This window comes from Penicillium atrosanguineum, assembly GCF_028827265.1.
Source record: "Penicillium atrosanguineum strain IBT 20685 chromosome Unknown utg000001l_segment0_segment0, whole genome shotgun sequence".
Taxonomy (NCBI): Eukaryota; Fungi; Ascomycota; class Eurotiomycetes; order Eurotiales; family Aspergillaceae; genus Penicillium; species Penicillium atrosanguineum.
The window spans coordinates 3,053,014-3,065,199 of NW_026623133.1; the positions used below are offsets into that span (position 1 = coordinate 3,053,014).

General features: G+C 49.9%; 4 protein-coding genes across 4 annotated transcripts; 3 read left to right on the forward strand and 1 right to left on the reverse strand.

The window, feature by feature from the left end:
* Positions 1–438: 438 nt before the first annotated feature.
* On the reverse strand, positions 439–3,292 carry niaD (nitrate reductase NiaD; the record flags this gene model as incomplete). The annotated part of the gene is made up of 6 exons (XM_056881240.1): positions 439–1,952; positions 2,012–2,235; positions 2,283–2,518; positions 2,570–2,828; positions 2,888–2,987; positions 3,040–3,292. 6 exons carry the CDS (start codon positions 3,290–3,292, stop codon positions 439–441), a joined length of 2,586 nt encoding a protein of 861 aa, XP_056746478.1.
* Positions 3,293–3,819: 527 nt separating this feature from the next.
* On the forward strand, positions 3,820–7,441 carry niiA (nitrite reductase niiA; the record flags this gene model as incomplete). Its single annotated transcript, XM_056881241.1, has 8 exons — positions 3,820–3,941; positions 3,992–4,139; positions 4,191–4,730; positions 4,794–4,876; positions 4,927–5,451; positions 5,508–5,710; positions 5,762–6,392; positions 6,442–7,441. 8 exons carry the CDS (start codon positions 3,820–3,822, stop codon positions 7,439–7,441), a joined length of 3,252 nt encoding a protein of 1,083 aa, XP_056746479.1.
* A 953-nt stretch (positions 7,442–8,394) lies between these two features.
* On the forward strand, positions 8,395–10,115 carry N7443_001186 (MFS transporter; the record flags this gene model as incomplete). The annotated part of the gene is made up of 4 exons (XM_056881242.1): positions 8,395–8,568; positions 8,637–8,716; positions 8,770–9,045; positions 9,101–10,115. 4 exons carry the CDS (start codon positions 8,395–8,397, stop codon positions 10,113–10,115), a joined length of 1,545 nt encoding a protein of 514 aa, XP_056746480.1.
* Positions 10,116–10,490: 375 nt separating this feature from the next.
* N7443_001187 (L-rhamnose mutarotase) lies at positions 10,491–10,972 on the forward strand (the record flags this gene model as incomplete). The annotated part of the gene is made up of 3 exons (XM_056881243.1): positions 10,491–10,620; positions 10,687–10,823; positions 10,889–10,972. 3 exons carry the CDS (start codon positions 10,491–10,493, stop codon positions 10,970–10,972), a joined length of 351 nt encoding a protein of 116 aa, XP_056746481.1.
* Positions 10,973–12,186: the final 1,214 nt, after the last annotated feature.

A 12,186-nucleotide genomic window follows, 5' to 3' on the forward strand; every position in this document is an offset into this window, starting at 1 on the left:
CTTACTAAAATCCTCAAATCCCCTGTCAACAACTTTCGTTCTCCACTTCTCTTGCCTCCAATTATCTTTATTGCTTCGTCTCCACCCTGCCGATCATGACCCTTCATCATCTCATGCCTTGGTCAGGTTGAAGCCAATACAGTACGCTGAGAGCGGACAATTGGCAATTGGAATTGATCGCACTGGAGGTTTGACATTCTTCTACAGGTGAAGCCAGCACCGTGCGCCACTCGGTAGCTTGGGATCTTTTCAAGTCTTTGTCATTAATTTCAACATATTCATTTCCTCTATTGCTTTGTAGATTTGCAAGTGTGAGTGCCAAACGTCGTGTTGCGCGGTTCTCCCGACCTCGCCATCTTCCCATGGCTCTCGCTAAATACATAACAAATGACAAATGACAAATGACAAATGGTACAAAGTCGCGTCTACGAATGGAAGCTAGAAGAAATGAAGATCCGACTCCTTCCAACCTTGGTCAAGGAGAATTTTCTGAGCTGATATCTCCATCGCCTCAGGTCCACAAAGAATCGCCATGCTTTCCTCCCCGGGAGGCGCATATTCTAAAAGCAGTTCCTCGGAGATACGGCCTCGCCGGCCCTTCCAATCTTCCGAGCCCTTTGTCAGGGTATGCACTAGAGTACACTTCCGGCTGTCCGCCGCAGCATAGGTATTGAGCTCAGCCTGACATAGGATGTCCTCCTCCAACCTGTTGCCGTCGAGCACAACACAGGTGGTAGGATCCTGAGGGTCCTGCATCACAGCACGTAAGACCTGGAATATCGGCGTGATACCAGTCCCTCCGCAGATCATCTTGAAGGAGCGGACCTTGCGCTCTTTGCCGCCGATGAGTACTCGGCCGTTTCCAAGATACTCGAAACGCCCTGTTGGCCCCTTGCAGTCTATTTCTGCTCCCAGAGGAAGCTTGTTCAGGGCCATGGTCATCTTGCCGCCTGGTATCGTACCAGATGGGAAGTATATTTTCACCAGCAGCTCCATCTTCCCTACTAGGCTTGTCTCAGAGATCGGAGTGTATGATCTGATGATGGCCTCTTTAGTGACGGGATCTGGGACCTTGATCATTAAATGCTGGCCGATCGGCAGACCCAAGGTTTGTTTCCCGTGTTCCAGGTCAAAGACGAATATTCGCGTATCCCAAGACTCATTCTTCACTTCTATCAGCTTGGCCTTAGACCAGGCTCGAGACTGAAGGAAGACCGGGCGGGGTTCGTCGGATACTGGAGAGGGTTTGTTTTTCAGTGCCTCGAGGGACGTCTTGTCCAAAGTGCCGACATGGTAGTCAGGCATCATCATCTTAGCCGTCTCGCTGTGAATGGCAAGGAAATCCTCCGACACATCCAGACCAGCAGAGGCAGTGATACTGATTGCTCCTCCGGGGTGGCCTTCCAGGAAGGCTGTGCCATCATACACTTCCCCGTTGACCACAAACCAAGGCGTCTCAGCACTGCTATTTGACTTTAGCTCTAGCAAGTCAATAACTCGGCTGGCTCCTTCTTTCTTCATATTAATCTCCTTCACAGGCTCTGGTTCGACGGAAACTTCCCCCTCGATCCGTTCGCCCCAGTTACCGTTGGTTAAATCGCCGCCTGCCGTTTTGACATTCTCCATCCATCCCCCGGCCTTCGCAGGATGAGTTGGGTGTTCAAATTTCAGGGATCCCCCTTCCTTTGAGATCGTGATTCGAAACCACGGGTTGTTCATCATTCCCAAGACAGACCAGTACATATCTCGTGGCTGGGCAGTCAAGGCTTCATCCATGGCTCTGACTAACATTGCTCCGCTGTCTTCGAGATCCGACACTGGGACATCCAGAGACCAGAAAGACCAACAGAAACAGTTTTCTCGCTGCCACATGTCAACCTTGCCTCCAAATAGATCACCTTCCCACTCGCGGTATTTGTCTTCTGCGTATTCAATATCGGCGAGTCGCCAAGCTGTAACAACAATCCATTAGCTTCTTTAAACAAGCAACAATTCGGGCGGGTCTTCATACTCTTCCCTTTATCCAAAGACACCTCCACCCTCGTAATTCTCCGACCGCCTCCTGCGTATGCATAACCCTTGGCAGTGTACATTGGCCCAGCCGCGGCAAGATCCAACGCCTCTTCATGTTGCGGATAAACCGCCACCGAATTAACATTAAGGTCATAAATCGCATACCGCTCATCAGTCCACCAGTTCTTATCCTGTGCCGATATCTCGGGGGACACCATGGTTCTGATTTGCGTTAGAACATTTCACAAGCCCTTGAGATGAATACTCACGGCAGCACCCGGTTATCATTAATATGATACCAATTATCACTCGGTTGGTCAGTCAATATCAACCTCTTTAGCCACTTGACACTCCGTCCCCCAATCTGACCGGGAACAACAACCCGCAAAGGACGGCCGTGATCCGCTCGCAACGACTCGCCGTTCATTTTGTGCGCTAACATGATTCCTTTGTTGAAATCCATTGCCCAGTTCAATTTGACTGACGTGCCATAATGACCGTTCGGCTATATTGATCAACCCATGGTCATCATCTGGGATGGAATGTGTACTCTTACCAATTTATCGGCTCCTTCCATACACACGTACTTTGCCCGCCGCATGGGCTTCGCGGTGCGCAGAATGTCTGCCAGCATGGGTCCTGTGAATAGCGCGGTTGAGAGCCCGGCTGCACCCCATGAAAACCCTTTTGATTTGCGGACTGTGTTTTGTTCTTTTCTTCTGTTGCCTGCGCAGACGAGGGTGATTGGGGCTGTGATATGATCGTAGTTTTGTAGGATTTCTCTGAAGTTTAGGACTATTGGGTTTTCAACTAATCTGTTCTCAAGATTAGTTGTTCTGTAATCTCTCTGTGGCAAAGGAACTTGGTCACTCACCCTTCAATGCTGATTTCCCAATTCGGAATATCCTCATCAAGGACTTGAGGTACGGGACCGTGATTCCGGACATAAAACAGCTCGGGTGATGTGAGAAATCCTGTGTACGTTTAGCTCTATATTCAGAGTATTCCGTCTTGATACTGTCTTACCTTCTTTGTAAAGAGCCGTAAGTGGCGGCTCGGTATTAAATGGATGTACACCCGTCAAGCGGATAAGTCGAGGATCCCGAGCAACATGACTATCGGGCGTACCCTTGTCGACATCCAAGATTGCCGTTGGGTTGACTGACGGAGGTGGAAGAGGCACATTTGGTTCTTCTGGTGTTGGAAGATTATGCCACTTGATATCCTCCTTTGGAGGAGATTTGTTTATTTCCACTGCAGTCTCAATAATGGTCGCCATGATGAAGTGCGAGATGCTATCCTCGCAACAAGGTCTTCTGTATTGCAAGTACTGATATAGTCCAAGCCTGGTATAGTCCTCCGGATTTAGCAACGGAATGTTTTGATTATAGGGCCATTTGGTCGGCAACGTATAGAGTAGTACAGAATCGAGAGACCTCTTGGAAGTGGCGTCGGTGCCATGTCAGACGCCACCCCAATACCAGACATCTCCGCGGGGAAGGCATTTCTGACCCTGCCGAAAATACATAACCCGTTTGAATAATTAGCCCGAGAATCAGTGTGGTTCACACTCTTATCGCGAGATAGATCAGAGGGCCAATCAGTGTGGCGTCGAGTTTATCTCTGGATGGCACTTTTCGATCTCCGCGGAGATGCGTTATCAAATCGAGAACCCTGCTTGTTTTCGTGATGTGGTCGCCTCTTGTGTCACTCTTCGCAAAGGCCATGCCTGGCCGGTGTCATTCTCTTAAAATGTAGCCAGGGTCGTAATTGTAGTGTATCCAACTTCCATACTCCAATTTAGTCATGCCGGTTCTTGATGGACTCCGTCACGGCGAGCCGGTGGACGGTAGCCCCGGTCCCGTCTTTAACGATTCCAGAAAGAAGATTGTAGTAGTTGGTCTAGGCATGGTGGCTATTTCTTTCATGTAGGCAGTCCTCAATCAAGAGCGTATCACTATAGGCTAACGACAAACAGCGAGAAAGTCATCAAGCAAGATTCCGCACGACGATACGATATTTTAGTGATCGGCGAAGAGCCACACGTCGCGTATAATCGCGTGGGGCTGTCATCATTCTTTGAGCATCGCAAAATCGAAGATCTCTACCTAAATCCTAAAGAATGGGTGAGTCGTGAATAAAACAAGAAGGAACTACACCACTGATATGTACACCAGTATGGATCATTCAAAGAGCGGGCATTCGATCACCATCTCAATACTCGCGTCACCGCAATCAATCCTAATAACAAGACGGTTCGAACATCTACGGGAGACACGGTGCCCTATGACATCCTCGTCCTCGCGACCGGCTCAGATGCCGTTCTTCCCACACATACCCCAGGCCACGACGCGAAGGGTATATTTGTGTACCGTACAATCCAAGATCTTGAGCGTTTGATTGAATTCGCGTCAAAACACAAAGGCGAAACAGCAGTCACTGTTGGAGGAGGTCTGCTAGGCCTCGAGGCTGCCAAGGCCATGACCGACCTGGAAGACTTTGGAAATGTCAAGTTGATTGACCGCAACAAATGGGTGCTGGCACGCCAGCTGGATGCAGATGCAGGCACGCTGGTGACCCGCAAGATCCGCGATCTGGGCCTCGACGTGTTGCATCAGAAACGTGTTGCAACTGTCAATACGGATTCGGATAACAACGTGACTGGTATCACGTTTGAAGATGGAGAGCAGATCCAGTGCTGTTGTATTTGCTTCGCGGTATGTATCCCTTCTTTTCGTCCTTGTCAGTAGAAGATACTCATACGCATTGGTTGTGTTCAGATCGGTGTCAAGCCGAGAGATGAGCTGGGTCATTCCATTGGCATCCAGTCCGCTGAGAGAGGTGGTTTTGTTATTGATGAAGGGTTTGTCTCCCGCTACTTTACTCTACGGGAATAATTTCTGACCTCGTTAGCCTGCAAACTTCGATACCTGATATTTATGCCGTCGGAGAATGCGCCAGCTGGGAGAACCAAACCTTCGGCATCATTGCTCCTGGTATCGAGATGGCCGACGTACTGGCCTACAATCTGACCAACCCTGACAAAGAGCTCAAAGGCTTCACACGACCGGACCTCAGCACAAAACTGAAGCTCCTCGGCGTGGACGTCGCCTCCTTTGGTGACTTCTTTGCCGATCGGGATGGCCCTAAATTCCTCCCTGGTCGACGACCATTGATCTCCGGTCCGAATGCAGAAGGCCCCGAAGAGAAAGAGCCCCCTGTCAAGGCCTTGACTTACAAGGATCCATTCGGTGGTGTATACAAGAAGTATCTATTTACGATGGATGGAAAATATCTGCTTGGAGGAATGATGATCGGGGACACTCGAGACTACTTGAAGTTGAATCAAATGGTCAAGGGACAAAAGGAGCTAGAGATCCCCCCGAGCCAATTAATTCTGGGGGCCCAGAATAACGGAGAAGAAAATGCGGATGACCTGTAAGAACTACTCGGTGATTTTACCTGGTCAGGTACTGACATGCCTCATCATGCAGTGATGATAGCACTCAGATATGCTCTTGCCACAATGTGTCGAAGGGCGATGTGGTTGAGAATGTCAAGAACGGATCTTGCAAGACCATGGGCCAGGTCAAGTCATGCACAAAGGCAGGGACAGGTTGTGGTGGATGTCTACCACTAGTGCAGTCCATCTTCAATAAGACCATGATGGAAATGGGACACGAGGTGTCCAACCACTGTGAGCACCGCTTAACAGAATCATTCTCAACAGATGTACTGACTTGAAAAGTATGCTCCCACATCCCATACTCGCGAGCCGACCTCTACAACATCGTTGCCATCAAACAACTCAAGACATTTCCCGAAGTAATGAAAGCAGCCGGCAAAAACTCAGAATCTCTGGGCTGTGAACTCTGCAAACCCGCCATCGGCTCAATACTATCAAGCCTGTTCAACCCACATATCATGGACAAAGGCTACAACGATCTCCAAGACACAAACGATAAATTCCTCGCCAACATCCAGCGAAACGGGACTTTCTCTGTCGTACCCCGGGTTCCAGGTGGAGAGATCACGGCCGACAAGCTCATTGCCATCGGTTCGGTCGCAAAGAAGTACGGACTATACTGCAAAATCACAGGTGCTCAGCGAATCGACATGTTTGGCGCCAAGAAGCAAGATCTCCTGAGTATCTGGACAGAACTCGTTGATGCGGGAATGGAGAGTGGGCATGCTTATGCCAAGGCGCTTCGGGCTATCAAGAGTTGCGTTGGTACCACATGGTGTCGCTTTGGACTCAGTGATAGTGTCGGCATGGCCATTCGCCTTGAGGAGCGGTATAAGAGTGTCCGGGCACCGCATAAGTTCAAGGGTGCCGTATCTGGCTGCGTGCGAGAGTGTGCCGAGGCACAGAATAAGGAGTAAGTGGATTCATTCGCTGTATTGGAGTAGCATGCTAATTGCTATCAGCTTTGGTCTCATCGCGACCGAGAAAGGCTTCAATCTCTACGTCGGTGGTAATGGAGGTGCTAAGCCCCGGCATTCCGAACTTCTTGTCAAAGACGTTGCACCGGAAATGGTCATCCCCATCATTGATCGCTATTTGATCTTCTACATTCGAACAGCCGATAAATTACAGCGAACAGCTCGGTGGATCGAGAACCTTCCTGGTGGAATCAGTTACCTGAGAGAAGTCATCATTGACGATAAGCTGGGTATCTGCGCGGACATGGAAAGGCAGATGCAAGAGCTGGTAGGAAGTTACTTCTGTGAATGGACCGAAACAGTCCGAGACCCGAAGAGACGCAAGACATTCCAGCAGTTTGCCAACACTGAAGAAACGGTAGATACCGTGGAAGTCGTTGAAGAGCGCTCCCAAACCCGCCCTGCGTACTGGGCCAAAGACTCGGCAAAGGAAGACTTCAAGGGCCACCGGTGGTCGAGTGTCTCATGGCAACCTGTTGTTCGAGCCGACCACTTCTCTGACGAACCGCCACAGGTTTCATCAGCCAATGTCAAACGCGGAGATACGCAGCTTGCTGTGTTCAAGGTCAAGGGCAAGTATTATGCCACGCAGCAGATGTGTCCTCACAAGCGGGCATTTGTGCTCTCTGATGGACTAATTGGAGATGATGACGCCGGCAAGTACTGGGTCTCTTGTCCTTACCATAAGCGCAACTTCGAGCTCAATGGCGAGCAAGCGGGGCGGTGTTCTAATGATGAGGAAATGAACATTGCTACCTTCCCGGTGGAAGAGAGAGATGATGGCTGGATCTATCTCAAGCTGCCTCCTGTGGAGGAGCTGGATTCTGTACTCGGAACTAAGAAGTGGAAGGTGAAGAAGGGAGAAACTCCGAGTCCGTTCCATAAAATGGATAAGAAGTACAAGGGAATGCGGGGGAAGAAGATTTCTGACGGCGAGACTGCATCGAAAGCCCCCGTGCAGCCAGCCGGTGGGATTGACTGGTGATCGGAGAGACTGGACGTTGTAGGTGGCCATTGTTCAAGTTCAGAGAGAATTGTGTAGTTAAACGTATCGCGAATCTATCATAATTTCCGCCAATTTCTCACCTGTGTCTCATACTCGAGAATAGAGCCCCCCCCCCCCCCCCCGATGTTTCATTCTGAGTATTTCTGTAGAATGGCGGTAACCGGAAGAGAATTACAGAGCATCCCGGTCCTTGACTAGGAAGGCCCGTGAGGGCACAACAGGGCATTATGTCATGCCCGGCCCTGAGGCCCTGAGGCCCTAAGGCCCTCACCCTGGCCATGACTCCGTTTTAAGGTATTTCCGCGGCGCTGAGATCGACCCGATCGGACCCATCCAAGACCCACACGATGAATGCCGATTCTGTTCCTATCTTGACGTACTACCGAGACCCAATGAGAAGCGGCGTGTTTATCGAGTTGCGGACCGCCAACCATTCTGTGGAGCATCCCCGGAATATACGGGGTGACATGACGGAGGAATACATCCGCGGAGTTGTACGATGCTGTTATCATGCCAAAAGTCCTGAGCCTGAGTGTCTGGACTGGTTTTCATAGGCCATCGGTCATCGCGGTGCAGGCCTTATCGCTATCACCGCACAGTGGCGTTTGTCAGCTTCAACCTCCCCTGTCATCTCCCTTGTCCCCAGGCCTTGGGGGAAAGACATGCCCCGTCGAATCAGAGGCGTTGGATATACTCGCGTTTGCGTTGCTTTCTCTTGACTAATTCGGCTCTGGGATTCCTTGGCCTAATACCCTGGTCAGCGATATCTGCGGTTGTGGCTCCGTGTGTCATGATGAAAGGTGTCTCTGAAAGTTTGATTTACTTCTCTGCTGGGCAATCCTGGCACAGGCTGGGCGTCTCTATATAGGCGTTGGATTCTGCCTTCTCGAGTCTCATTTTCGGCACGTCTCAGCATTCTATCGGCCCCGGCAATGGCTGCCAACTTTTTCAAGCTCCTCGTCGCTTCGCCAGAGGTCAACCCTCGTAACAGGAAAGCCAAGTCTATCCCTGTGCTGAACCCATTCGATCAATATGGACGCGTTTTCTTCTTCTCATGGCTCGGGTTCATGGTTGCGTTCCTATCGTGGTATGCATTTCCGCCACTGGTAAGTCATTATATACCCGAAACCATTCTTATATTAGCCAAGTATCAACTAACGAGTTGTCTCCCTAGTTGACTGTCACAATCAAGAAAGACCTGCATATGACGCAGCAAGATATCGCCAATTCGAACATCGTTGCGCTGCTAGCAACGTACGAAACCCCATTCACTTTGATATTCTCAAAACATCATCTAACCATCCTAGGCTGCTCGTCCGATTCATCGCCGGACCTCTCTGCGATCGCTTCGGGCCACGTCTGGTCTTCGTTGGTCTGCTTCTATGTGGCGCTATACCCACCGCTATGGCTGGGCTTGTTACCAACCCCAAGGGTCTCATTGCTTTGAGATTCTTCGTCGGCATCCTAGGTGGTACCTTCGTTCCATGCCAGGTGTGGTGCACTGGATTTTTTGACAAGGAAATTGTCGGAACCGCCAATTCTCTGGCAGGAGGTTGGGGCAATTCTGGCGGAGGAATAACTTAGTTTGTTTTCACTGATCAACTCGGTCGTATCTGTCATACTAACACGTCTTTACAGTTTCGTCATGCCTGCCATCTATGACTCCCTCGTCGCATCCCAAGGCCTCACTTCGCACAAAGCATGGCGTGTTGCCTATATCGTCCCCTTCATCATCATCACTGCCGTGGCATTGGGTATGCTCTTCTTGTGCGAAGACACCCCCACAGGGAAATGGTCCGAACGCCACCTCCGGACCAAAGAAAGCGTTTCTCCCATGCCGTCCTCTGATGGCAACATCATCGACATCCACAGCGGCAGCGCCTCGAGCGGCCCTTCAGGTCCACCCTCAGTCTACAACGTTACAGCTGTTGACGTTGAAAAGAAAGGCGTACAGACTCCCCCAATAATCGACAGAGATGCGACCACAGTGGGACAAATGGGTGTTTTCAAGATCGACACAGTCGTCGCACCCACCCGCAAAGAAGCCATGCATGTCGCATTTAGCCTCTCAACCATGGCAGTTGCAATCCCATATGCCTGCTCATTCGGCTCCGAACTCGCTATAAACTCCATCCTGGGCACATACTACGCCGCCCAATTTACGAGAATGGGCCAGACAAAGTCCGGCCAGTGGGCTGCCATGTTTGGCCTACTAAATATAGTCTGTCGACCAGCGGGTGGATTTCTCGCGGACGTTTTCTATCGCTCCACAAGTACTGTCTGGTCCAAGAAGCTCCTCATGACATTCTTGGGTCTTGTTATGGGTGCTTTCCAGCTGGCGATCGGGTTGTCTGATCCAAGTAGCGAGTCTACTATGTTTGGTCTGATGGCCGGGCTGGCATTCTTCTTGGAGGCGTGCAATGGAGCGAACTTTGCTGTTGTTCCTCATGTACATCCTTATGCCAATGGTATTGTGTCGGGTCTTGTAGGTGGATTCGGCAACCTTGGAGGAATTATCTTTGCCATTATTTTCAGATATAATGGGTCTCAGTATGGGCGGTCGATGTGGATCATTGGTGTCATTTCCATGGCGGCGAATTTGGCAGTTGGTTGGATTCGTCCTGTCTCGAAGAACCCGGTCGTTCAATCATGAGAGTAATCACATGTAGTATAAGATGCTCACAACTTAAATTTTCAAATGATTCAATTTTTCCTTATTTGGCCTCGTTTCCTAGTTATAGGGATGCTTACTCGGCATCCCGGTGGAACCGGCTTCGGGCTAGCTGACCCCGAACGCGGGTTAACACTCCGGCGAAGACGAGGGGTATGCAACAGTCGCGTGTCGATCTTTCATGTCTTCAAGAATTTGCCCCTCCTGACTGTTACTCTTCGCACTCCTTCGATCTACTACTTCCTCATACTATCAGGTCTCTCCTAGCCCGTTTCTATCACCTCCGGACAGAATCCCGCGCAAGCAATTGCCAAGCAAACCAATTACGATTGATCCAGAACTACCACAACAGATACAATGGCTCCAGTTCGCCGCATTGCCCAAATCGTCCACCTCAAGCCCTCCGCCGTGGCCGCGTACAAGGAGTGCCACGCCAACGTCTGGCCCGAGGTCCTGCAGCAGATCAAGGACTGCAATATCACAGATTGTACGGGCTATACATTCTAGCGCATGGCTGGTCTTATATCTAATTACAAATATCAAACATGAACAGATTCTATTTTCTTCGACAATGACCGCACCCTATTCGCGACTATGAAGTACGTCGGCACAGACTTCGAGGGCGATATGGAGCGTATGCGGGCGAACCCGAAGGTTAGGGAGTGGTGGGCCATGACCGATGGGATGCAGGTATGTCACATCAATCAATCTTTCAAGTTTGTGCTTGAGGAGAGACTGACAGATTGGACTACTAGGAGAGTCCCATTCCCGGCGCTGTTGGCAGTGCCGATGGCCCTGGGTGGTGGAAGCCTTTGGATGAGGTGTTCTACTACGAGTAAAGCCAGTGACGGTATAGATCAATTGAAATGTACATAGTCCAGAGAGTATTTGTGGATTTTTAATCCCTTCCGCTCCTGAAAAATTGGTCGATTTTCTTTTGTCGATTATCGTGCGAGGAACTTCCAATTCCACCTCGAGTGCGGCGTAGACTGGCGAGATGACCTCGACTATCAAGAGCCAGTATCCTCATTGCCCATCCGTGTAGTACATAATGAGCATCTGGCGTGGATATGCTTTGCGATGATAGATCCTCGGTGGGTGGCGTGGCGTTCGCTAATATGGGCCTTTGATCGTGGCCCGGCTGAGGCTGTGAAGGCGACGTAGGAACATGATTAGGTTGGATAGATAATGAAATATATCCTGTGTTCGACCAGCTTGGAGAAAGGAGGGCCGGCGATCGATCGTCCGCAGTAGTAATGCCAGGAGCAATAGAGATATTTGTAGGATCGAAGAGCTCAACAAGGCATTGCCACAATACACGAAGAATAATACCATGAGCGACGATAGCCACGTTTGGTCTTTGCGTAGTATCATCGAATATCAATGGTAGGAAGTGTGTATTCAGAAACGAAGTCACTCGACGTCTCATCGAGGCTGTAGATTCGCTCTCGATATGCGGCAATGTAGTCGCGCTATTTGAGCGATCGAGGCGTGCATGGCCTTTACCAGTTTTGCCCGGGATTGGATTAAAGCGCACACCCTCCAATGATCCGAAATCTTTTTCTCTTAGGTCGGGTGTCAGGAAAGGTGATATAGGAGCTTTGCCATGTCTGGGGGGTTGTTGGCTACATATCCCTTCCGCTGTAACGCGAGCCCTGCTCAGGTCTGATGCAAACACGGAGTTAAAATGAATAGACTTGGATGCAAAATGTCTTCCGAGACTTTCGATTTGTAGCATTCCATGAGTTGTGAGTGTTGAGTCTGTTGAGCCAGCCCTGATATTTGGCGTTAGAAATACAGCATCAAATAAGGACTGTTTAAAACCTACCACACTTTTTCGACATTATGTATAGTCTCTGCGTGTCGGATAAGAAAGAGCTTCATCTTTTGAAGATGTTTGCATGGTGAAATCTAACGGTGGTGAGAGGAAAATCACCTTTGAACGTCCGACTTCTTCAACGTGGTAGTCACGTGATATTGGCTTTTCGACGAAGGAGCCTTTTGAGGCCAATAGTGCTGTACAGAGTAAATTGTACCAATTTACTCAATCTTT